This window comes from Pygoscelis adeliae, unplaced genomic scaffold (genome assembly GCF_000699105.1).
Source record: "Pygoscelis adeliae isolate BGI_AS28 unplaced genomic scaffold, ASM69910v1 Scaffold466, whole genome shotgun sequence".
In the NCBI taxonomy this organism is placed as follows: domain Eukaryota; kingdom Metazoa; phylum Chordata; class Aves; order Sphenisciformes; family Spheniscidae; genus Pygoscelis; species Pygoscelis adeliae.
In genome coordinates this window covers 75,349-100,926 of record NW_008825005.1, presented here as the reverse complement: position 1 = coordinate 100,926, position 25,578 = coordinate 75,349, and the positions used below count along the sequence as shown (strand labels likewise).

At 34.8% G+C, this 25,578-nt stretch overlaps 1 protein-coding gene across 1 annotated transcript in view; it reads left to right on the top strand.

Moving 5' to 3' along the window:
• Positions 1–25,578, top strand: part of KCNT2 (potassium channel, subfamily T, member 2) — a 121,209-nt gene that overhangs the window by 55,055 nt on the left and 40,576 nt on the right. The window contains exons 13-21 of the mRNA XM_009326185.1: positions 3,192–3,300; positions 10,173–10,281; positions 15,849–15,998; positions 17,141–17,370; positions 18,065–18,281; positions 19,456–19,561; positions 19,846–20,015; positions 22,075–22,149; positions 25,346–25,480. Coding sequence (XP_009324460.1) covers positions 3,192–3,300; positions 10,173–10,281; positions 15,849–15,998; positions 17,141–17,370; positions 18,065–18,281; positions 19,456–19,561; positions 19,846–20,015; positions 22,075–22,149; positions 25,346–25,480 — 1,301 coding nt within the window. The remainder of the gene's footprint in view (positions 1–3,191; positions 3,301–10,172; positions 10,282–15,848; positions 15,999–17,140; positions 17,371–18,064; positions 18,282–19,455; positions 19,562–19,845; positions 20,016–22,074; positions 22,150–25,345; positions 25,481–25,578) is intronic.

Genomic DNA, 25,578 nt, shown 5'->3' with positions numbered 1-25,578 from the left:
GAGCCCTGCCAATTCATAAGCAATGACCCTTTTCCCCCTGTGAGACGGCTGAACTCCATCTGTCGCCAGCAGGCCCGGTGCCGTGTAAACCCCCCCATGATCAAAAAACCCAAAATTCTGCCGATGGCACCAGCCCCTGAGCCACGTGTTGATCAGGTGTGTTTTCCTGTTCCTTTCAGTGTCCTTCCCTGCCACTGTAGGGATTGAGGAAAACACTACCTGTGCTCCTGATCCTTCAACCAGTCGCCCCAGTGCCCTGAAGTCCCTTTTGATCGCTTCTGGACTTCTCTCTGCAACCTCGTCACTGCCAGCCTGTATAACCAACAGCGGGTAGTAATCAGAAGGCCATACCAGACCAGGGAGTTTCCTAGTAATGTCTCTGACCCAGGCCTCACCATCTATCCCATTACCCAGCCATTTGCTACTTCTAAGTCGTGTTGGCATTTCATTCCCTTAAGACAAAACAGCAAAAAAACCCTAAATACAAAAAACACCCTAAGGAGGATAAGTCACCGTATTCTATAGAAAAAGTGAAGAAAAAGTGACCACATAGAAGGAAAGCTTATAGCAGGCTACATCCAAGTTCTGAAATCTCACGAATGGGCACAGCAATCCTACATCTATAAAACTGTTAATGAGAAAAATGTGAAATAATGTATTTTATCATCCTCAAAAGGTCTTCCTCTTATGACTCCATTCTAGTATTTCTAGTAGAAAAAGTACTTGCTAACTTTTCAATTGACATTAAAACATTATGGTTTGAAAATGTCAATTACGCTCTGTTCCAGGCAGAGATTTTCCCTTGTGTTCATGAGTCTGAAAGCTTTTCTCATTGTTGATGCTGCAAACATAATGAATCATTCTTTATATTTTATCTTTTAATACCACCAATTTCATGACTAGGCAAGGCATTTCAACTCAAGTACTGCTTCCTACATGGAGGTCTCAAATATTCCTTTTTAGTTCTGAAATAAATAAAACCTGATGGCTGATACACTGAAATGAGCTGTATTTCATGAAATTCAATATATGAGTGTACTATCACATACTTTACTTTTATTGATAGCAGTATTCATCCTGCAGTTAATTCACTCTTGACATATGGTAACAAGTACAAAAAACTAACACACTGGGAAATCTCTTGGAATCCTTTGGTCAGTCGCTGGCTAAATTCTGATGTCAGTTATGCAAATATTTTAGTTGCACAAAAATGTAGATCTGCTTTTAATTGAGCTGATATTTTTTAGAATTACCCAGAATTTTAAACTCTTAATTCCTGATGTCCTCATTTAATGCTATTTAAATTCTGAGTCTCTTTGGAAGGACATTTCTAATACATCATTCTTGATTAATTAGGCATGACTCATCACTACCATCTAAGTTTCCACACAATTCTTCCACATCCAAATGGCACCCCTTCCAAATTATATGATCCGCAACACTTGCAGAAAAATAGGAGAGGGACAAAATACCTTGTTAGTAGAAGATTTCTGGAAACAAACCATCTATTCTGCATTCCAACAAGTAGAATATATTATACTAGGATCATAGGATAATGGAGATTGGAAGGAAGCTCAGGAGGTCTCTAGCCTGACAGGAGTCAGTTATGAACACAGACCACGTTGCTCAGGGCTTTATCTAGGTTGGTGTGAAAGTGTCCAAAGATGGAGACAGCATAGCCTTTCTGCACAACCTGTTCCACTGCCTGACTGTCTTCATGGGGAAAAGGTTTCCTGTTACATGCAGTCTGAACCTCTTTTTCCAACTTACATCCATTGTCTTTTGTCTTCCAACCATGCATCACTGTGCAGAGCCTGGCTTCAACTGCTCAATAACCATCCCGTAGATACTGGGGGTTGCTGTTAGGTCCCCCTGAAGCCATCTCTTCTGCAGGCTGAACAAGCTCCATTCCCTCAGCATCTCCTCACAGGGCCTCTGCTTCTGCCTCTAACCATCTTGGTGGCCCTCTGCTGACCTTCAGTCCAGTTTATACGTCTTTGCTGTATTGAGGGCCTGCAAACTGGATGCAGTGTCTAGATTCAGTCTAGCTTGTGCTGAGTAAAGGGGGATAATCACTGCCCTCTATCTACTCACTGTGCTCCTGTTAAAACAGCCCAGGATGCTGTCAGCCTCCTCTGCTGCCAGGGCACACTGCCAGCCCATGCTCAGCTCACTCTCTACCAGGACCCTCAGGTCTTTTCCAGCAGAGCTGCTGCCTAGCCAGTCAGCCCCCAGCCTGTGCCAATGCAAGTGATTACTCAGTCCCAGAGACAGGACTCTGCTTGTGCCCTTGCTGAACTTCATGAGGTTCTTGTCATCCCATTCCTCCATCTTGTCTTGGTCCATCTGAATGTCAGTCCTGCCCTCAAGTGTTTCCTCCAGTTTGGTATCATCTGCAAACTTGATGAGTGTGCACTCTTTCACCTCCCTCCAAGTCATAGATAAAGATGTTTAACAGAACAGGTTCCAGTGGAGATCCCCATGACACACCACTTGCCCCATGTCTCTGGGTAGAGTACATGCCATTTACCACTGCCCAAGACTCCAGTCATCTAACCAGCATTTTACCCATACAGTTTTCCACTTATCCAGACTGTAATGTCTGAACATGGAAATGAGAATACTGTCTGAGACACAGCATTCATGTGCCCAGAAGTATAGCTCCCCAAATCATCCTTTTGTTTGAAGATATGTGAAACTATGAGTTTTTCTGCTGTTGTTGGAGACCTCCCCCAGATCTCCACAACCTTTCAAAGATAAGAAAGCAACCATACAAGGACATTGGCCTGCTCTCTCTGCACCCATCTGATCCTGTGCGCTTGTATGGGTTGAGTTCTCTGGAGCAATCCCTGTCTAAAATCATCCACTGCTGGTGACTCTCCTCCTGCTTGAAGCCTGCCTCAAAGCAGAGGCCTGAGAGACCTTGTTGGTGAACACTGAGATTACCTCAGCCTTGTCTGTGTCTGCAGAATTACTGGATTGTCTGTGTGTATATATTTATGCATTTAAATATATGTAATATATGTAATACGTAATATTACTTATATAACATGTAAACATCCACACCAGCTGGTGTTATATAGTCTTAAAATGAGTCTTCTTCAATGGAGTCAGTCTGAGAAGAGGTTCTTTTTCTAATGTAACATGGTTATTTGCATTTCGTTGTCATCACCTCATACTCTTTATTCTAGGATCATCAAACCATTTTAAGAGCATGGGCAGTTAAAGACTTCGCCCCAAATTGTCCTTTGTATGTCCAAATACTGAAACCTGAGAATAAATTCCACATCAAGTTTGCAGGTAAGTGTAAGATTACAGCCATTTGAAACAGTTCTTAATATTTGGCAGTTTGTTTCATAAACACACAAGCAAAGTGAGATTCCCTAGGCATATTTACTGGTTAGAAGCAGATTAAGAGTGCAGTATTGTAAAATAACATGGGCTGTATATATCCTATCAATAGTAAAATGTCATGTTTTACATTAAAGTCTTATTTATAAGCACTTTTAAGGATTATTACTCTCATGTTGCATAATATACAGAGTAAAGTTTTTGTTATATAACACATTGTTACTCCTTAATTATAAATCCAGGTACGTTTCCAGCTTGCTATATCCATACCTTTAAATAATTCCTGTCTACTAAAACATACTGTTACTAAGGGGTATATGAGAAGATCTGCTCAGGAAAGGCCAAATTTTATCCAACAAAACTTAAAAAAAAAATCTTCCCATTGGACTGTTTTTTTCTAAGTGGTATGAAAAACATTATTTTAATTACTTTCAAATATTCTAGAAAGAGACATATAATTTAATTTTATATCTAGTAAAATGCGTGTCTTAAACTGTGACATAAAATGCAAAATAATGTTAAGGAATCCAAACAAATCCTCTCTTATAAGAAGAGACTACCAGCTTTAATTTGACAAACTGTTTCTCTGCACTATGTAAGTAGGTCTCTCTTTCTCTATATATAAACACACGCATGCATACATATAAATGTACATACAGACATATATGTATTTGTGTGTTTTTGCACATAAGTATTTTTATAATGAACTCATTTTGCCTATCTTTTGAAAAATATCTCTATAAAGTAGAAGCAAAGCTTTCCTTTTAACTACTTTTGAAAATTCAGTTTTCTTGAAGGATATTCTGAGGAAGAAAAGATTGCTGATTCATGCAAAACTCAAAAAAACTTTATGGAAAAATATTAGTCTCCTCCATCATCCCAGAATGTGATGAAAAAGTAAATTCTAGTGCAGAACAATTCCAGAGCAACAGTTAAAGCTGTAATTTTAAAGGCTATTGAATTTACCACTAGGTTAGAAAGAAGGAAAAAAGCATCAATAGCAGTTCCAAAGTTATAAAAGTGTAATCTCAAAGTATGAGATGGCACAGCAGGGAATGAGGTTCATGCTGTGACAAGAATAATGGTGCTTTTTCATCTCCCTCTTAAAACCAGACAGCACAAACAATCTCTTCTCCCTAGCCATGGCCACTTTTCTTCATTGGTAACTGTGTTAATTTGTTGTTACTAATTGTATTTAAGAGATTATTTCATAATAATAGTAATATTCATAATAATATTTCGTTATTCTTAATGGCTTGTCTCTGTAGGAGCTTATATATAGCTAGACTTGCAAAACAGAGGTAATTTTGTCATATCTGTTCTAAGTCTCAGATTGAGAATTCGGAGGTTTTTTTTTTTTTAAAAAGGCAAACAACAACAAAAAACCAAAACCTCTTTTTGTAATATTTCCTTCAACTGAGCTTAACCAATCTGGTATCTTACTGCCTTCATTTATGTTCCGTAGTTTTTCAAGCGCTTGAGGAGACCTTATGTATTCTGTGCCTCACTAGCCCCCTCTAATATTAATTATAGTAGTACTGTATTGTAAGTCTAAATATTTATATAGCACCTTACATCCCAAAAGAATTTCACATGGATCATAGGGATCACTGCATCCCACACTCTCTCTCTACACAACAGTAAAAGCAGAGAATTACAAGCCTTCCTTCAAGATTAATTTAATCTTACTCATATAAAGCACAGGAAATTTTTAATGCCGTTTTAAGTCCGGCAAGGTTACGAACATGGTACAAACATCACCACTGGATGCTTACCTACTGCAAATGGTTAGGCCACTGAGTCATGAGAACATTTGTTTGCATACGTTTTCCTAAGAGGTCTCTACTTTGGTTATTAATCTCATCCAACTCTTCTTCATTCTGAAATATGTACCCAGTGGGGGATGCAGACTATAGCCCTGTCCAGAGTGCTTACGAATAAAATTTGTCATAACCCTATGGAATATTTTTCTAAGTGCTTTTCCTATTATGATCCAGGACTGCTTTCTTACTGCCTTAATGCAAAATCATCTTTTAAATTTGATATTCCCTTAAAAAATGACTCCTTTCTTCTGGAGGTTTCCCCAAACATTGTTGCGCATTTTATAAATTTGAAATATTCAGTAATAGGATTTCTTCTTTCCTTCCCCGCCCCCCTTCTTTACACACAGGTTTAGAGACTATAACTGTCAAAAAGAAAGCTTCTGAATTTCGAAAAAATACAACCAAAGAGTTCCGGAAAGTCCTCCTAACAAAAGTTTAACTTTTAAGTACACTGAAAATTTATAAAACACCAGAAGCCCAGTTTCTCAGCAGCTTATATTAGGTTGACCAGTTGTGCTAGATTGCATGAGACAGTCCTGAAATTTAGACCCTAGCTGCATTTTCCCATAGAATCACATCCTGGAGATTTTCTGCCTTCAGCTTCAGAAACAATATATAGGACAAGTAATTGTTATAATTTATTCCCATCTGGTAGACAAGACTTTTATATTCTTCCTCTCTTTAATGAGAGTATGAGAGCTTATTCTTGTCATCACAGCAGGAGAATGGAGACACTTTGCACAGGGTAATATGGCCTGTCAGAAAGGCAGGTTTCCTGTCTTTTCATCTGATGACAGACACATACCCTTGCATCCTGCGTTTTCTCTGTTATTTTTTACAGCAGGGTTTAACTACTTCGTTTAAAATGGTAACTTACACTTATATTAATACAGTGGAAATATTTCTCTGTGCTTGAATATGATTCTTCAGTGGAATCTGAAAGGCACAGGGCATAAGTGTTTGTCCCAGAAAACTCCTTTGAAAGTTCAAGGTGTGAACACTCTATAAATATACAGTCATGCTAACATGACAGTTATCAGATGGGCAAGGAAACACTATATCACCATTGTTAACAGTCTTATGTCTTAAGCTGAAATGCTTTGATTACTCCTTAACAATTTCCAATATACAAATGCCTTGATAGGCCCAGTTTTTCTTTCAGTAATACTGCATTTTCCTTCACTGGCAGTTACATACGGTTTTCTTAATCTTACTGCTTTTCCTTCAAACACATGGGACTACAAAAGGCCATGTACCTTTAATGCATGCACCTGGCCTTGCATTTCAGCACAAACATGAAATAAAGTGAAGATTGTCCACAGCAGAGCAATATGTTTATGCAATTCAGAGACTGGAGTAAATTGCATATTTTCTGAGTTGAGTGTACAACTTTAATTTGTTTTCTAGCAAGTATATAGAGTAACTATATTGAGTATATAGCACCTTTACTTTGAATATTCAGAAATTATGTATAATCACAATTCCAGTAACTGGGGATACATTTTGACATTCTCTATTTATTCAAAAATGCACCGATGAATTAGCACAGATTGGTGAAGTCTGACGTTAAACCTTCAGTAGTTTATTTGAAAGGAACATAGTCCAGATTCACCAAAATGGATGTTGAATGCATCTGATGATTAATCTATCCAATTACAGACAAAAATAGTCTAGAGATAATGGGTGGGCATTTTTCTCTATCTGATCTGGTAGTGATCATGTTAACTTAGCAAATTGACAAAAGTAAGATTTCTCAGAATAATTGTGTCAGGTCTAAGACATTCTTACCACATGGCTGATGCTGCAGGCATAAATCAGTATTTTGAGTATGTTTTATCTTCAAGACCATTTCAGAAGTCATAACTCACTGCACTGCATTACTACATCTATTTGAGACAGACTTAGCAACAAATTTCCAGTCAAAATATATTTTCAACAGAAACTACAGCTTCTGGAAATTCTAAATGGAATATTTCTTTAGCATAAATGCGATCAAAATACTTCTGTTTGGTAAATGGGTTTGATATATTTAATATTCAATTCAAGATAACCTGCAGTTTCCTCTGCTGCTTCACTGCCACACTGAATGAGTAATTTGCTGATTCTAGTACCCACTGTCACAGGACCTGACTGATGTCCCAGACCTGAGGGGTGGGAGAGCTGTCACCCAGCTTCCCCCCTACTCATTTTAGAAGAGAAAGCATCCGGTAAAGTTCTGTGTAACTCTCACCACAGCTCCACAATAAGAGTCCTGAACATAAATATAAAACACAGTAACATAATAGGCAAGCTATAATCTGTCAAATAATTGGAGAATGAGCAAGTTATTTTTGACCTGATTTGTGTCTAATACAAGAACTTGTCTAATACAGCCAAGAGGAGAAACCCATAGTGCCTCTCCATGTTTCAAATGGCTACACTATTTCTAATCATGGCAGTCAGATCACTGAAGAATATTTCACCTGGTGTTCTCAAAGTACCTCTGAGAATTCAAAAGCTTCAAAACAATTCTGAAGTAGGTAGGGTATTATTTTCATATACCCATTTTACAGATGCATAAAAAGTCATGAAGGACATAGATAGCTCACTCAAGGTCAAAGTCTACAATAGGACTGGAAATAGTCCTATGAGTCCCAGCTCCATGGCTCCTGATGTAAAAACACTTGACAACACAATGTGAATCTCTTACACATATGAGATTAAGATGTCTATTGTAGGACACTAATCTCTTCGCTGTGAGCTATATTCTCTGTCAACACGATATTTTACATAAAATCCATCCAAGAAGTCCACCATGTACATTAGAGAGTATAGAACATATGGAGGATTTAACTCTGAGATATACTTTTCATTTGCATTGTGCCATCCATGATTTATTCATTTTCATTTACATATATTTAGGTCAGCATGTATAATTTGGTTCAAGTACAAGATCTGAAATAACAGATGATGAAATAATTTTCCTGTATATTTTTTCTTGCTCCTATTTTCAAAAGTATTAGCTATAATATAAAAACATTCTAAACAAAAAATAAGGGGAGGTGATTTGGCAAAATCCTATACAAGTTCAAAAATATGGAGATTTCTCATTCCTTCAATATCAGGAAGTCAATATTCACTTTCATAGATCTTTGCCATCTGGCTAATGGTAGTGGAATGCAGATATTCCATCCAAGCAGTGACTCTCTCAAAATCTCTAGTTTAAAATTCAAATAGATTTATTAATGCAACATGGTCAACTAAAAGAACACAGTTCTGTCTGAAATTTTTTCTGCTGGAAATATTTAGTTGCTATAACTGAAATATATTTAGGGGAGGAAAAAAATCTCATTTTGTTCGATATGTGACAGTGTCTTTACATAACTAAATACATTCCTTCCCTATGACATCTAAATAGGCCTTGATCTTCAGAAAATGAGAATTAATTTCTCCTTTCAGTAGTCAATGATTCGGTTACTGAAAAGCCTCTAGAAATTTCAAAAAAGGAATAGAGAAGGCATACAAAGTATGCCCTCAGTTTTGATTTCAGGAAGTGGCATGCTCATAGGTATACTATAAATTCTGTCTAGAAAGTAGCTTAGTTAGAGAGGTAAGGTGTTTCTAAGGATTTTAATGATACATTAGTGCAACTAGAAGTAGACGTATGTAGACAGCTCAGATCTAGGTGAGGGGATTATTTGCTTACTTTTACTCAGCAATTTTCATATGGCTTATGTTTTGATCATCAGCTGTACTGATTGTATTATTCTCTCATCAGAAGCAAATTCTGCTCCCATTGAAAGTAACATAGACTGAATCAAACACTAAATTCAGAAGAAAAAAAATTATTTAGCATGCAATAAATTCCTTCATGACCTTAGAAAATCTTTATGACAGTTTCTACACTGACAAGAAGTTTAATTAAGTTTAAGTTTTGTGCTTATCCCTTCTTATATCTATTTTAATACTGTCACAGGTGTACATGAATGACATTAAAGAATAATTTCTGTTTCCTTTTCATGCCACCACCAGCACCAGAGAGCATTTAGCTGTGATCTGAATTTTAATTGCTAGCCATCCAAGTTGAATAATAATTCATACAATACTGAAAGCATGTGAAGAAGACTTGGCAGTTTTAAGTATAAGCCAATATAGAGGACTGGATATAATGCTTCTGTTGCTTTCTCTTCTCACTTCTCCTCCCCTAAATTCCACTAAAAGACAGAAAAATATAGCTATGTCTATAGCACTGTTCCATCACAGCAAGTACTAGTGTGCAGACATACTTTCTTGTAAGGAATGTCAAAAACAAAGCACTATTTTGCGATTACAAAAGCCAGACAAGGACTAGGGCAAAAAGAATGAAAAGTTGTAAAAAAAAAAAAAAAAAAAAAAAAAAAAGGAAAGGAAAAAGCAACCACTCCCCTTTGCCTAGATTGCAAGGAGGCAGCAGCTGTTAGCAGTTCCTGGAGGAGACACTAATCAAATCTACATCGCACACTGAAGTGCAGTGCGAAGTCCCAGAGCCACTGCCAAATAACCAGTCTGCAAGCCAGTACAGCCTATCTACATGATCAGCCCTCCTGCATTGCAGCATCCTAGGCATGATATTTCCTGAACACAAAATTATCTCTCTGTACAATGCTTGATGTCTCTATACCAGTTTATGCAGAAGGTGCAAGAGACACAAACTAGACTGTGCTACATGGCTTACTCATACAACTAGTGCAGCAAGATAATGGAAGTGGGATTCACAGAGCTATTGCATCCTCTCCATGTGTAGCTGCAGGACAAAGTATGAACTGGATGCAAAATTAACTCTGCTCATGCAATCTGAGAGAGAGCATAGATGGGGCAAATCATACACAGCTGCTCTCCAAGTTCAAGTGGAACAGGATCTGGAGGCAAATTTTGATTGTCCCTACCTTCACCATTTTCCTAGACAAGGAAAGGAAGTGATAATTCTGTTCAATGGAAAGTAGTTTTGTAAAACAATTTGTATCTTCATTTTTTCTACAGATCATGTTGTGTGTGAAGAGGAATTCAAATATGCTATGCTAGCTCTAAATTGTATATGCCCAGCTACCTCTACATTAATCACACTGCTGGTTCATACATCTAGGGGACAGTAAGTATATACTACCATAAAAAAAACCAAACTTGTAAAAGTTATAACTGATATTCTTTGGAAAATAGCTTACCCTGAACTCCCAGACAACTACAGTTTTAAAAAGAAATTAGAACTTTCTGCACAATAAAAGCATCAAGATGTTTTACTCAAGATATTATAATTTCAGAGAAACACACACCGGTGTTTAACTATTTGTTGCATGCTGTTGCGCCACTTCTACAATAGAAGATATGAAAAATTTGTATTTCCAATTTAGTAGATTGAATCGTGGGTCTATCACACAGTTCACCAACAAGACCCAACAATACCTATTTTAATATGTTAATTTGAACGTCCATTTTTGTACACATATGAAAATTCTTATTCATTGAGCTCAAAAAAATGTTTTTCTGATAACATATAAAATATTTGCTATTCCGTGCCTGTACGTTAAGAAGCAAGCAAACATACATGTGAAGAGATGGTTTTTAACGTAATAACAGCACTGCCGGAAGGGGTACAGAATTAGTGTCTCTACAGACTGCATAGTCACAGTAGAACCTCTCTATATTTACCAAAATAATTTTACCACATCTAGTATATCTCTGTTATGCTATATTCTTGGAATAATAAGGTATTCTTATTAAAACGTTGTGGGCAGAGAGAGGCATTAGAGAGTAAATCTCCAAATATATCTGTAGAAATGGAATATGTGCATATAGACTGCACAGGAATACATTTGAGAGTCTAGTAAAAACGCATACTTTTTTTCAGGTAACCATGGACCCAGTAATATCTTGATATTTACAAGCAGAGTTATTTAACCTTCTATATGGCATTTCTAGTAATCCCCTGTGCCCAGGATGGGGAAAACTGAAATTATTGCTAGAACTTTTACTACCAAGAACAACAAGTGTCAAGATTTTAACGGCACTATCTGTACTAGAACCTGTTAAAAAGACAACAAAATACTGTTTCCATGCCTCCTGAGAATTATGATGAAATACATTCTTCATCTGCCTAGCTTTCATTATCTGACATGCACAGAATACAGAGTCTTTTTTAGCTATTTCATATTATATGTACATGAAAGAAGAGTAGTATTCTTAACAGCTAGTAGAGAATTTTCCATTAGCACAAAAACAGACATATGAAAGGGACTCTTTTCGGCTGTACTTAAGAACTTTAGCATTTCAATTTTAACACAGGCATATTGATCATTTATACAGATTCCCAGCTATGATGCAAAGTAACTATAGAAGAATGCAAAAGCCCTTATTATTTCTTTTGCAATCAGAATTAATTGATGTGATCAGGGTTGTTAAAGTAACTGATTTCTAGTCTAGTCATTGTATACTAGGAGAAAAAAAAAAAATCTTTTTGCACAGAGAGTTGTCAGCATTAATTTGAATTCTTCTTTCAGAAACATACAAGCTTGCTGTATAAATACAGAAAGACTGGAAAAGTGAAAATGTCTAGTTGTCATTCTTCTACTTTAGTCAGCACTGAGCGTTTAGTCTCAGATGGGCTCCAAAATACTGAAAAAAATGGCAAACTTTGGACATCTTAGAGCATGTGTATTAATGCTGGACTAATTGAATAGATATGACTGTTCTTTAAAACCACATGATATCTGTGAAAGTTTAAAACAGACACATTAGAGGGAAAAATCTTCAAAAATATTTCAAGTTTAAGTAATCTTGACTTAACAGTGCTAAAAATAAAAAAAACCTCAAAAAATCAAGTATTTCTCTCCCAAAATACTACTTTCTAAGCTTTCAAATTTAGTATTTTTACTACTTCCCTTCATTTCATTTTTGCTAAAAACATACATAATTCCCATACATAAAAAGGTACATAATTCCCAAACTGGTGGGGTTTTTCTTCCCCTTTTATTCCTTACAACTTTTTAAAATCCCTTGGAAATGCTGAAATAAGTTCTCAAAAGTCTAATTTAACTGTGATTTTAATATTTCATTAAGTTTTGTACAAGTGCACAAATCTGTTCAATGTATGATAAAAGTCACCAAGTCAAGCATTCAGAATTAGGAAATGAGGACAAAGCTATCTTTTTGCTACGTTGCTCTGATCCTATTAAAAAATCCTACTGTGCTGTTGAAAACATTAAGTAATGATATACTTGAGCTTACTTTTTGCTTATAACTGAGCGTTACATAGGCCATATTTAATCTGGAAGTTTTGTGTCCTTGAACATTTAGTTAAGATGATCTTTAACAACTGGAGATTTAACCATTGATTTTTAACAGGTATGCGCTTCTTGAATATAATATTCTAAATTCAAAGGACAGTAGTCACACATAATTGAAAAAATCGTATAAAATATTTAACTATGTGAAAATAATTTCTCTTTCCTGAATTACCACTTCAGTGTCCCAATTTTATCAATATTATACTTATTTTACTTTTTATTCATAATTTTTATGTGCAATACCATAATTGATAAGCACTTGCTAACTAAAATAAACTCATAGCTAAATAGAGATATAAATCTGCTCTTTAGAAGTATTATACTTAAGTCAAGAAATTTATTTTCAAACTTTCTTATTGAGTATACACTAATGTTTTTAAAAGGAATTTTTCCCCTAACTTACGTTCTTCATAAGCATCTCCTGAGATTTACACCAACTCTAGAGTACCTGAATAGTGTTGGTAAAACAAATAATTCTGCACTTCGTTGTCTTCTGGGGGAAATCTGTTTTCAAAATAGGTGTCGGTTTTGAGCTTCATCTACAGGTTGCCATTGTATTGCAGACGTAAAACTGATTTGACTAATTTATAAATCAGAATAATTGTTCTGGCTTTTCTAGGTACTTTCTAATGTTGAACAATAGGTAAATTAACTGCTAATTGTTAAAATAGGTTAAATTACCTTTATGCATATGAAAGATGAAGTCACATGAACATTTGAGTTTGGCTAAATCTAAGTAAAAAGATTAAGTGAAAATTGATAATTTAAACTACAAATAAAAATTTTAACTATACATGCATTTATTTCCAAACTAAATACTAAATTAGATCTAAATAATGAAGAGTATTTGTTAAATAGACTTCCAATGTTAACAGTGAACTGCTTTCCTTTACATTGGTTCCTGTTTCATTATCCTGGTTACTACCAGCACCTGCATTAAACTTTATGTAGGACTTGAGTTTTAAATCCCTGTCAGCATTGACTTCCTTACATAAAAAGAACAGACATGGATTATGGGGAGACTATAACGAATCAACTGCTTCCAGCCTTGGGTAGTCTTTTTAAAGTCTATTCAAAGTCATTGGGAGGATTTTCTAAAGAATTAGTTCAGGTTTCCATTCACAGAAGCCCTGTATCTGTTGACACACAAGTTTAGTAACTTCAGTATAGTGACTAGGAATGTTTGTTCAAGTGGTTATGACAGACAACCAAGTTCAAATGACTGTCTATACCTTTCCATTCCACAAGGAATAGGTCTTCTTTTTACACAGTATTTTAGGTGCCTGTAACCAGAGCAGATTATCAAGGAACTGACCAGAACAATTCTTCCTTTTTATCATTTCCCTGGTGAAAAGTCATTTGTTAAGGGAAAATATGACCGCTTTCAAATTCTAGCTTCTTAACATTTGTTAATTTAGTGAAGTTATGATCTTAACCTAAGTGATGTACATTTTAATGGAATTAAACAGTTCATTGACAGTTCATAGATAAAACATGTCCCAGCTGCTTGTTGTACTCTTACAAATGAAGGGAATCTATTTCCTATATTTATTAAGAAATGGTGTGACACTTAATAATACAAGCTCATTTCTGATAATTGTGAAGATATGTACACTAAGGAATTACTGGAAGTTGAAGGCAATACATAGCAGCAGAACACAGGAAAAATTATCATTCTAATGATATTTAGAATGGTAAATACCATCATTCTAATGGTATTATCCTAATTAGAATGATAATACAATAAAGAGTAAACAAAAAGAAACACATGTACATAAATTAAAAACACCTTATCTTCTGGTATTAATATGTGAGGAAACTGGGGAAAATGTTCACTTTCTAAGCAACTTTGGCCAGATCAACTTGCTATTAAAATTAAGGGGAAGTTTGCTGCTCTTTATGTGAGCTGGCTTTGGTCTTTAATGCTACTTTTCAGATTAAACAAACTAGATTTAAATAATCCCATTGTCTTCTCAGCTGTTTATGGAATTCAAAACCTCAGTCTGCAAGATTTCAAAATTCTACCTTGAATCTTATTTATAATCTTATTATTGAGCTTAATTATTAATCTTAATGTTTATCTTTAAATGTTATCTAATCTAGTAATTAGAACTTTATTAGGGTTTGTATTATGATACAAAATATTGGAAGAAAATAGCCTTTCTGACTTGAACTTAATGTGATCTTTACAGAACAGCCCCATGGGAAGTTTTTAGACAACTAACTGGAACCAAGCAGACTTTAAACAGGTGAACATTTTATTTTACGGGAAAAGTGAAATATGGAAAAATTTTCTTCTCTAATTACATTTCTAATTCTGCTATTCTACACCTAGTGCACTGTTTGTTAATACTATTGCAATTGAAAATGGTTTACTTATTTCCATCTTGAAACAAAAATGTTTCTACGCTGAGGGTGGAGAAGAATGGTAAATTGAAGAAAAAGAGAAATTGTGTTAAGGTATTGAAAAAAGTATAAATGAGCACAAAGGAGCATATCCCAATATCTTGAGATCTTAGCTCCAAGTGGCAAAACACAGAGCACATTTGTCAGTTTTATGTCCTATCTGCATATATATAGGTATATATACACATATCCATTACATCCAGTAAAACTCATGCAGACAACCTTGTTTCCACATCAGACTTAATAAAGTGAGAAGTTCACAGAAGCCCTAAGTCTGCAAGCTTTGGTGTTAGCTGAGGTTTGGAACATTTCCACTAACAGTCCATTTGGATAAAGAATGTTAGCTGCATATAGTAAAGGATGATATGCTTAATATGGTTAAAGTAATAATTTATTTTCTTGCACTTGAGAAAAGAAGGTATATACTTGTCATAGCATACAAGACACAGTAACTAAAAATGTCCATAGGGTAAATGCTGAAGATAACTGATAAGCAAAAAAAAAAATCCTCCTTACAGATAAAGTGACTGAAGCCAAATGGGTCTTTCCTACATAAGTTATTTTTAATGATTCTTTACCTACTTCAAACAGGAACCAGACAATCTGCCATGGAGCATCCGAAGAGACTGTCTTTGTGACTAGAATGAGCATGCTGTTGGTTTCACCTGTCATCTGTAAATTGCAATGAATCTACTTATTGTGGTGTAAATTTATGCAGCCATATCTCTCCTGATATTAAAGTCCATAATCTTATATGCCTATTACTTAGCAGAAAATGAGCTTTAATTCATTAAAATAGTCTCTGTACTTACAGAATTACCAAGCTTTGATCTCAAATATTTCCTTCAGATTAGCCTATGGGTCCTTTTTAATAGACATTTGTAGCTTCTATTGCCATGAAATACTGTTCTGATTAGTAAGAATTTTACATTAAGTTTTAAATTATTCTCTTTATCTGTACATGTTTCAGGGAGAGTCAGCAATCACCGGAACAATGGCAGAAAATGTATGGCAGATGCTCTGGTAATGAAGTATATCATATTAACCTGGAAGAAAGTACTTTTTTTGCTGAGTATGAGGGGAAAAGCTTCACATATGCTTCTTTCCATGCACATAAGAAGTATGTTTATGTTCCTATCAACAATTAAAAGTTCAAACAAATAATTATTTGTTTTGCCTGCAACGTAGCTCTGCATTCAAAGGTGCAGTATTACACATTATTCTGTTTCTAGGTTTAAATATCTGGCCACTAATATATTTCATGGATATTCTTCTGTAAGTTACAGCTGGTCAGGTAAAAGTTCATGTTGGTTCTGTATAGGCCAGCTCAGTTCAAGAGAATAGAATATAAAGGATATATAGGATAAGCCTGACAACCAGAAAAAAATTGTACCTTAGAGAGATTATATGGGAACACCAGTCCCTTTTCATGTCCAAAACAATCTAGAAATGGGTGGGCAGGAGGGTGTTAGGGTATTTATTTATTTTTTTATTTATTTAGGAGTCAGCTGGAAATCTGGCTTCTTTTGTGGTGTGCTCATTCTATGCAAAATGTTCAATTTAAAGGTGGTACATGCTACATTCTGGTGATTGTTCAAAATAAAACCATATTTTTTCTGTTTGATGCTAACATATCTTCTTTAGGTTCCAGATCACGTATCACTTATTCAGTGCTGCTCCGAGGTGAACATACAAACTGAATAAAAAACATGTATACTCGAATATATTTAACAAAATGAACATATATCAAACCCTGTACACTGAGTTCATTCTCATACTTAATAAGAGAGAGAAAGATTTTTTTTTTGCTTTAATTCCTTATTTTCTATCACTAATGAAACATTTCTAGGAGTGAATTGCAAAAATCAATTCTGAAAATGGTTTCCATTACATATGAATAATGGAACAATTTAACATCATGAATACTTTTTAATATTATATATCCATTCTTCTACTAATATTTTCCCAGAAGGGACTATTAATCTGATAGAAAAAAAAATCAACTGGAACAGCATTAGAATGGGGATTAAGAAAACTGCTGGATTCAAATGCCTAGGGATTCATGAGCGCATAAAAAGTGCTTGATCAGAAGTGGCCTATTTAGGAGATAACATTCTTCAAACATATTTGTCATCTAAAAATCTGCAAGTGTTCATAATCTGCAAAATATAAGATTATACTGGAGGTTCATTTTTGACAGTAGAAGTTCTGGTATATACGAGACTATGCAAAATGAACCATGCCTTTCCTTTTCTAATTAAGGTTTGGAGTCTGTCTGATTGGTGTTAGAAAGGAAGATAACAAAAACATTTTGCTGAATCCAGGCCCTCGATATATCATGAGTTCTACAGATATATGCTTTTATATAAATATCACCAAAGAAGAGAATTCTGCTTTTAAGAAGCAAGAAAAGCATAGAAAAAAACATGAATCAAAATTATCTTACCATGGAGCTTCTAGGTTACCCGTACACAGTATATTAGCCAGCATGGGTAAGTAAAAAAAAAAAACAAACAAAAACCCACCACACAAACCTCAACCTATTCTTATTCAATGAATAGTGCATTTTAAAGCTTTTAGTATATTCCTAAAATTATAATTTAAATTAGTATATAAGAAATTATAATAGTGTGCAGAAAGAAAAAATATTAGACACTTGCCCTCGTATTTTCTAAAAAAAAAAACCACACACCACAGAATTTGGTTATGTTTTTCTTTTACTTGACAATATGGAATTAAACCGCTTAAGACTGTTGTATAAAAAAGTAATAATAAAATGTATGCAAAGCAAAACAACTGGGAAAACCACATGGGTAATTTCTTTGTCATTTATAACTGGTTGTTTGTAATAAGTTTTCATAAGCTTCTTTAAAAAAATGCCTTTCCTCAATAAAAACCTACAGGTTGTTTATGCATATAAACATGGATTAGTTACATAAGGTATGATTTTAAAAGTGTAGTTAACAAGAAAATATATATTAATGGTCAGAGAAAGTGTTACTTTGCAGGAAAAGGCCTGCTCAGGTATAGTTTAAATATTTGTTATATTTTAATGTAATAATCACAATCAATATAGTGTTCCTTTCAGTCTTTGGCCTTGTAGTCAGGTAATCCCCCCTTAATATGGGAATCTCATTCAAGTGTTTTGACAACCACATTGAGAAAATGCTTTCAACGCTACTTCAGGGACAGTGGCTATCGATTTACAAGATACAGGATGCCGAACATCCAGCGGGCCTACACTAGCTCTTCCTTCCGAGGGAGGTAAAGAGGGCAGACGGCCCAGTATAGCACCTGTTTTGGAGGTTGCAGATTCGTCCTCACTTCAGACGTGTGACCTGCTAAGTGACCAGTCAGAAGATGAAACTACCCCATCAGATGATGAAGTCTCTGCAGGATTAGAGTATGTATATTAAATATAAAATAAGCAACATAATTTGAAAAGCTAATATTATGTAAATGGCGTGGGTAATTTTTTTGACATGCAGATCAGTCCAAGTACTTGTAGCAAGCAAGACCCACAAAGGTCAATTATGGAATTATTCCCTTTTATGAAATTCTATTGTCTGTTAGCAGAATGCTGTTATGCCTATTTTGAAGTTAAAAAAACAGATTAACTCCTCCATTTGCTGGAGATTTTCTATACTCACTTATAAAGATCTAGTTGTGTATTGCAATTTTTTAAATAGCATCTTTTATGACCATTTTTCTTACATTCTATAGTTATAAAGACAGGACTCGGCTAATTTGTAAGCCGATAAGTACTTCTGTCCTGATGATGCAGTGATAATCAGATCATTCAACAAGCTTGTTGAACGCTGGGGCTAGGTGTCTGACTTCAAAATGTAGGAATGACAAAAAAAAAGCAGTACGAGACAAAGGTATTACATCTAATTTAAAATGCTTGTTAGCATGTTACTGAAAGTAATGATGCATTACTCATAAAAACAGAGGATTCAATCCTGTAACTGCCATGCAGATAAGCAATTATGTTTATCAGGATTACTGACAGGGATGTTAAAACCGAAATACACAATTAAGCCTGTGGCTCACCTAGCACAGTTTCCCATCTCCAACAGTGGCAAGCATGAGAAGCCCCAGGGAAGATCATAAAATGCCAATGAAAAAAAAAATGATAGAACAAGTCATCTTAAATCTGCAGACTGAAATACCAGGATTTAAAAGGCCTCTTATTAAAAATTAAGGCCAATTAGAAATTTCATATCATCAGCAAGAGGATTTGCCATTTAAAGTTTATTTCAACCATGTTGAGAGTATGTTATTAAAGCAAGAAGGTAAGGACCTCCAAAGATGCCTATACAAAAAAAACCCAAGCAAAATTCCTTTAGTCCACAAAAGCATGATAGCTTTCACTAAATGGTATTGAATTGGTCAAAGCTACAAAATATATTCCTTTGATCCTTGTTAAACATAGTGCATTTCATGTACTTGACTCTGCTAATCTACAGATAACTGCAAAGCTTAGACACAGATATAAACATCCCATAAAATAGTTGTATAGTCAACTGTGTTTCAGTAATTTGCTATACTGAAAAACGTTTGTTCTGTTCTCCTAGGTATGCCAAAGGCTATCCTCCTTACTCTCCATATATCGGAAGCTCTCCCACATTTTGTCATCTTCTGCGTGAAAAAGTACCCTTCTGTTGTCTAAGACTAGACAAGGTAAAGGGAGTTTCTGTTACTGGATAAAGCTACATTCTCATTTGTCTCTTGCATCTGAACAGAGTTAAATTCTGGTTTCTGCTTAGAGATGAGGTTTGTTCAGCACTTACTAAGCTATAATATGTTTTCTCATCCTTTTCATCACCAATCATTTGTTTATGTCTAATCAGGTCTATATCAGGTCATCTGATATAATTTTCTATTTCTAATGGTAAAACCCTTTAATGTCACAGCTAAGTCTCTTTATTCATATTCACTGAACTTGTTTCTTATTTTAATTTTAGGGATGCCAACATAACTACTATGAAGACGCCAAAGCCTATGGATTCAAAAATAAATTGATTATAGTTGCAGCAGAAACTGCTGGAAATGGCTTATATAACTTTATTGTTCCACTAAGAGCTTATTACCGACCAAAGAAAGAACTAAATCCCATTGTATTACTCCTGGATAACCCGGGGGGGGGGGGGGGGGGGGGGGGGGGGTACATTTTAAACTCATTTTACCATTACTTCAATAGATGATCACTTTTCACATGGCCAACTTAAAATCAAAAACATTATGGCACATTTATCTTTGAGAAAAGTTGGTGGCAAAAATACCGTATGTTCACTGTCATATACAAAATTGACATTTTACTGACTGTAAATGGCCATAGTGAATTTAAATGTCCTTCTTCTTCATGGCCAATGTTTCAGCTAAGTATTTCTTAAAAATACCCAAAATAACGTGAATATTACTGCTAAAATTAACTTCATTAAACACTGTAAAAAGCAAACTGTATAACAGTTTCACCACTACATGACAGCACTTCAGACAACACTAACCTACTTAACACAAGGCACTTAGTGGCCTGGACAAGTTAGGTATATTTTTAATAATTTTAGACTCTTAAGATAAACAGTTCTTTAAGCCAGTAGGGGACACACACACTTTGTCTACAATTATATAAAGTCACGGAAGAAAATTAAAACCTGCAATATTGTTGTTACTACCATATCTATCTGGAGATCGCTGGAATTCTTAGCCTTTCTTGCATTAGCTGTTTAAAATTTCAGACAAATTCTTCTCTGGCAAGACTGGTTCATTTATACTCTGACGATGACTGAAAAAGACTTTTTTTTTTTCTTTTTGCAACACTTTGGTACTGCTCAAGTGCTTAAAATCACAGTTTGGAAGGCACAAAAATGGAGGTTAACCATATACAAAAAATTAGATCAAACTATGACTCAAAGAAAGAAACGACAACAGCAGAAATTTCTTATAGGTTCTGATTCCAGGCTGACACTTCTCTTTGCATATATAAATGTTCTAGTTTAAGTGATTCATTATACAAAGTCCTGCTGAGAAGTGTCCCACTTTTGCCTCAGACAGCTCTTTAGTGAAGCTGTATACACCTGTGTTTCCAAAACAGAAGCTTTTTTATGTACATATTGTGGCATAAAGTGAATTACACAAATTGGTAAAAGCCTAAATTAGGCTAAAGGACTTTCTGATTTGAGACTTCCTTAAGATGAAAGATGTGAGCATGCAGTGCCCTCTAGTGCTTGTTCTCTTTTCCAGCACAGTCCCTGAGTTTACATACTTTAATGCTGTTGTGACATTTACGGCTAAAACCACTTTTTATTAGCATAAAATGAAAGCTATGATTGCTAGTTAAACTAATACCCTTAGTGTTGTCTCTCTCTACACAGCATTTGCAGTGACTCCTTTGAAAGGCCAACATTCACGGGACTACAGAAGCTAGCTGAAAAGCCAGCATGCTTTTCAAACACGCATGAGATGGAATTCAGGCTGCCATTCAAGTCAATTGGAATTTTGTAATTTACTTCACTGGACTTAGGAATTCAGCCACCTTCGATGAACATATCTATGCCTTGTTGTTATATTCCTATTTTCTCTGTTTATCAGGTCAATTTATTACAGTATGCTTATTCTGATATCTACATGTGTTTTAATATTTCCAATGTTTCTTGGTATGTAAGAAGAAACACAGTAAAATTTATTATTAAAGAAACAACGCAATAAAATACAGTATCTCAGTTTTCACATTCCATTTTAAAAATAAGGTTTCATCTAAGATTGTCTCATTGACTTGAATGGAGCTGTTGGCACAAAAACCAAGTGATGACTGGGTTTCCACTTCACATTTTAATTGAAAATTCTCACTGCTCATTTTAAGTACTCCTAAGTCATGCACTGGAGTATAACTTGGTAGTGTGTCTTTGACCTCAGTCATTCATTCTTATATTTGGAATTGTAGTGTGCCATAAAATTTCTGATTTAAGAGGTGCATTTATTAATAAAGCATGTTAATTCTGATCACTCTTTATGATCACAGCAAACTTGATTCACAGCTTTCTGCAAACCTATTTCCTGTTTAAAGTGGTATTATACCGCCAAAGTTTTAAAAAGTTTTTTTTTTTTTTTAAAGCTACCAGTTTATTGAAATATTTTAGAAGAGATGCTGCTGTTGTGATACTGTGTTTCATTTTGTAATCCCATCTGCTGCTTAGGCCAGATATGCATTTTCTGGATGCAATCTGTTGGTTTCCAATGGTTTACTACATGGTGGGCTCTATCGACAAGTAGGTGAAATAACTGTTAGAAAACTTAACATTGTAGTGCTCAGTGGCTTGTTGTGTGTATCGTCATTGCATGTTTAAGTGTGTGTTGTATTTGAAGATGATATTTTTGCATGCATGGTTTGTGTCTGTGTGCTATAATTTGGGATTTCAAGTTTCTGACTTATAAAGGATATCATTAGTGAAAAGTATGACAGGGAACACAGGTTAATATCTTCAAAAACATAAGATTAACACTTATTTAGGTGCATTAATATGTTCCTTCAAATCACCAGATTATAGCCCCGATTCTAGTGTCATTCTATATTTCATTATAATTTGTTTGGATTTACTGACTAGGGTTTTGTAAAGATAGCTACAGAATGTAGACAGTACTAATACTGACAGCCTTGAATGCGTCCAACAGTCTTCATCTTCTGCTAAAAATATCACTTACTCCTACATTTCTGTCTTCACCTCTACTAATATATATTTGCATATCTAGGTTTAGCAACATAGATTTAATGTAAAAATCAGGCAGGAACAAGAGAAGAGCAAGGGCCAATAGCATTTTGGTAAACTCCTGTATGTAGAGTGTCAATTTAAAGAAGAAAATTATTTGCTTCCACTACATAGTTAATTTTGAGTTGGGACTACAAGCCCATAATACCCATTCCCCAGGTAGAAATCAAAAAAACGTATTTTCTGCCCTGAAATAACAGAATCCAGTTTTTCAATGTGAATTCTGGAGAGTCAATGTTTCTCCATCTCAACCTGTTTTAACAAGGGCTTTAAAACTACTTATAATAGTGATGTAGTTAAAGACTTACCTTGGTGACATCATAGCCATTGTGAGATTTGCGAAGTATCTACAGAAGTGTTTTTCACTTTCTACATTTCTTCCTCTAAACCAAAAAAGTGTCTCAGGTTATTAATATCTACTACTTTCTTAACTCTTAATTCCACAACAACTATAAAAATAATTCATACCAGCAGAATAATTGAATTGACTCAAAGTATCCAAAGTAATTAATAACCCAAAGATGTTAACCTGTTTTTTATTAACACAGATAATTAAACTTTTATTTAAATCTACTCAGTTTATTTCAAAAAGGAAATCACCAAATCCCTCCCTGCAGGTGTTCTGTTGTTTTTAGAACTGAGTGCATTAAAAAAAAAAAAAATGAAAGTGTGTAGTCTTTGAAATAAGTGATTATACAGAATTCTATAGTTTACAGTAATACTAGCATGAACTTCTGCATCTTTTCTGACAAAACAGTCACTTCAATTCCTGGTGCAATAACCAATCATATTTTGTAGGGGTTTTTTTGACATCTGTTTTCATCAATAATGACTTCTAAAAATATAGTTCATACTTATTCCCTGTGTTTTCCTAAACATGTTTTTAAATCATGTACAATTAACAGAAGTTGATCATCTTTAGCTAAGAACTACAATGTAAAATATGCAAAGTTTCCTTTCTTATTTAATAGGTATAGAATACATTCCCAAAGTGCCACCTACTACCTTTTAAGTATCTAATATATTTGTCATTTGGTCACCTGGCATGAAGTGTCATTATCTTAGATAGAAAACCAAAGGAATTACTCTCATTTACCACTCCTTTTTGTTAGAAGTGGATGGCCTGCAAAAAATAGCTTTACCAAAATTCATGGCGGGGATGAACTTCATCAAAATATGTCATCAAGTAGTAGAAACCTGTTCTACAGTCTTCAGGTATAAGTGATGTGAGACCTGTAACTGAAGAGATTTCACAGCTGTGTAGAAATCTGTTCGGTATTAAGAAACCTATAGCTAAAGGTACCTGAGAACTAGTTACAATACTTCTAAATTAGTATTTTTTTAAATTCTCCACAAATTATTTGAATGTAACTGCTAAAATAAGAATAGCTGTTGAGCTTATGAAACGTTGAAATGCAGAAAAACTGGGTATTTCAGAATATGCTGCTATTTTCAGGGATCAACTGAAAGACTGAAAAAGCAGAAATACAAATCACTCAGAGGAAGGTCGAAGTTCTACTTGTGCACTGAAGTTGTTAATGTAGATCATATAAAATACAGCCTTTCTTTTTTTTGTAGTCAGCCACCGGTGATACTACACAGTTTCAAAAATAATTATATTATGTATTTGTTTTGGAAGAATATGTATAAGATGTAAAATAAATACAACAGATTTGTAGAGTTTTTCTTATCCAAAATTTCAAAAAGAATTTATAATAGGTTACATAAACTTAGGAACCTAAAATGATCATTGCTGAAAAGAAAAACTGTATCCAGACAATTAAGACTTAATTAATATTATAGATTATCAAATGATAAGCAATTGTAATGCCAAAACAGCTTTTCACCTTGGAAGTAAACAGAATGATGCAAAAGTTTAGTTTTCCAATTTCCCTTGGAAACCATGAAATTCACCCTTTCTTCTTATTTTCACTTACTTAAAAATTGCTAGGTTCCTAGCAGCCTTTATCATTACAGAAAAGTCCTTTCTAAACTTTTTGAAAAGTGCTTAGTTTCTATGGAAAATGTTATTGTTGAAACAACCAACATGCTTCATTTTGGAAACAAAGCTGTAAGGCATGATGGGAACTGTAACTCAGTTGTCTGAGTGTTTTCTATGGTCAGGCTTCACAGGAAACATTGTCCAGCAGAGTGCAGTTTTACTGATGTACAGCTGCTCCTAAAAGCATAGTGAGAACACTCCAACTCATAGATTAGCCTGAAAGAGGAATGTATTAGATGTCCTGGCAGAACCTTTATTATCATTCTGAAACTGAAATGTAATTGTGGGAAAGAGCAACTCAAAGCATTTATTTCGGTCCATTTATTGCCAAAAGTAACTGCAAGGAAGCAAGTTGTTGCAGCATATAAGGACATACTGTCTTCCCAAGTAACTGTTAAAGGCTTATTTTAAAAAGTTGAAATAAATTTATCATTGTAGCAAAAGGAGAGGGACTATAACAACCTACTGAAGTGCATTCTGTATGACCTCAAGGAAAATAATTATTCATATTCTATTCTATCAATTAATTGAGATTATATACGTGATATAGATTATATTGGAAGTTACGATATGTACATGGAGATGAAGGGAACCAGCAACTCAGCCTGCGATCTGTGAATTCCAACCATCCCTAATCTTTTAAGTGTTCCACATTTAAGTTGCTTGTTTCTTTCTCCTTCTTTCTCTTCACAAAAGCCTAGATGACTTATTAAGATGTGGGGTCACCTTTGCAGCTAATATGGTGGTGGTGGACAAAGAAAGTACAATGAGTGCCGAGGAAGACTACATGGCAGATGCTAAGACTATTGTAAATGTTCAAACACTCTTTAGGTAAGACATCTATCAATACATCTTCATTAATCATTAAATACTTAATGCCTTTTGTACTCAGATGAGAAATGATTTTTTTTTTTTTCTTTCTTCTACTT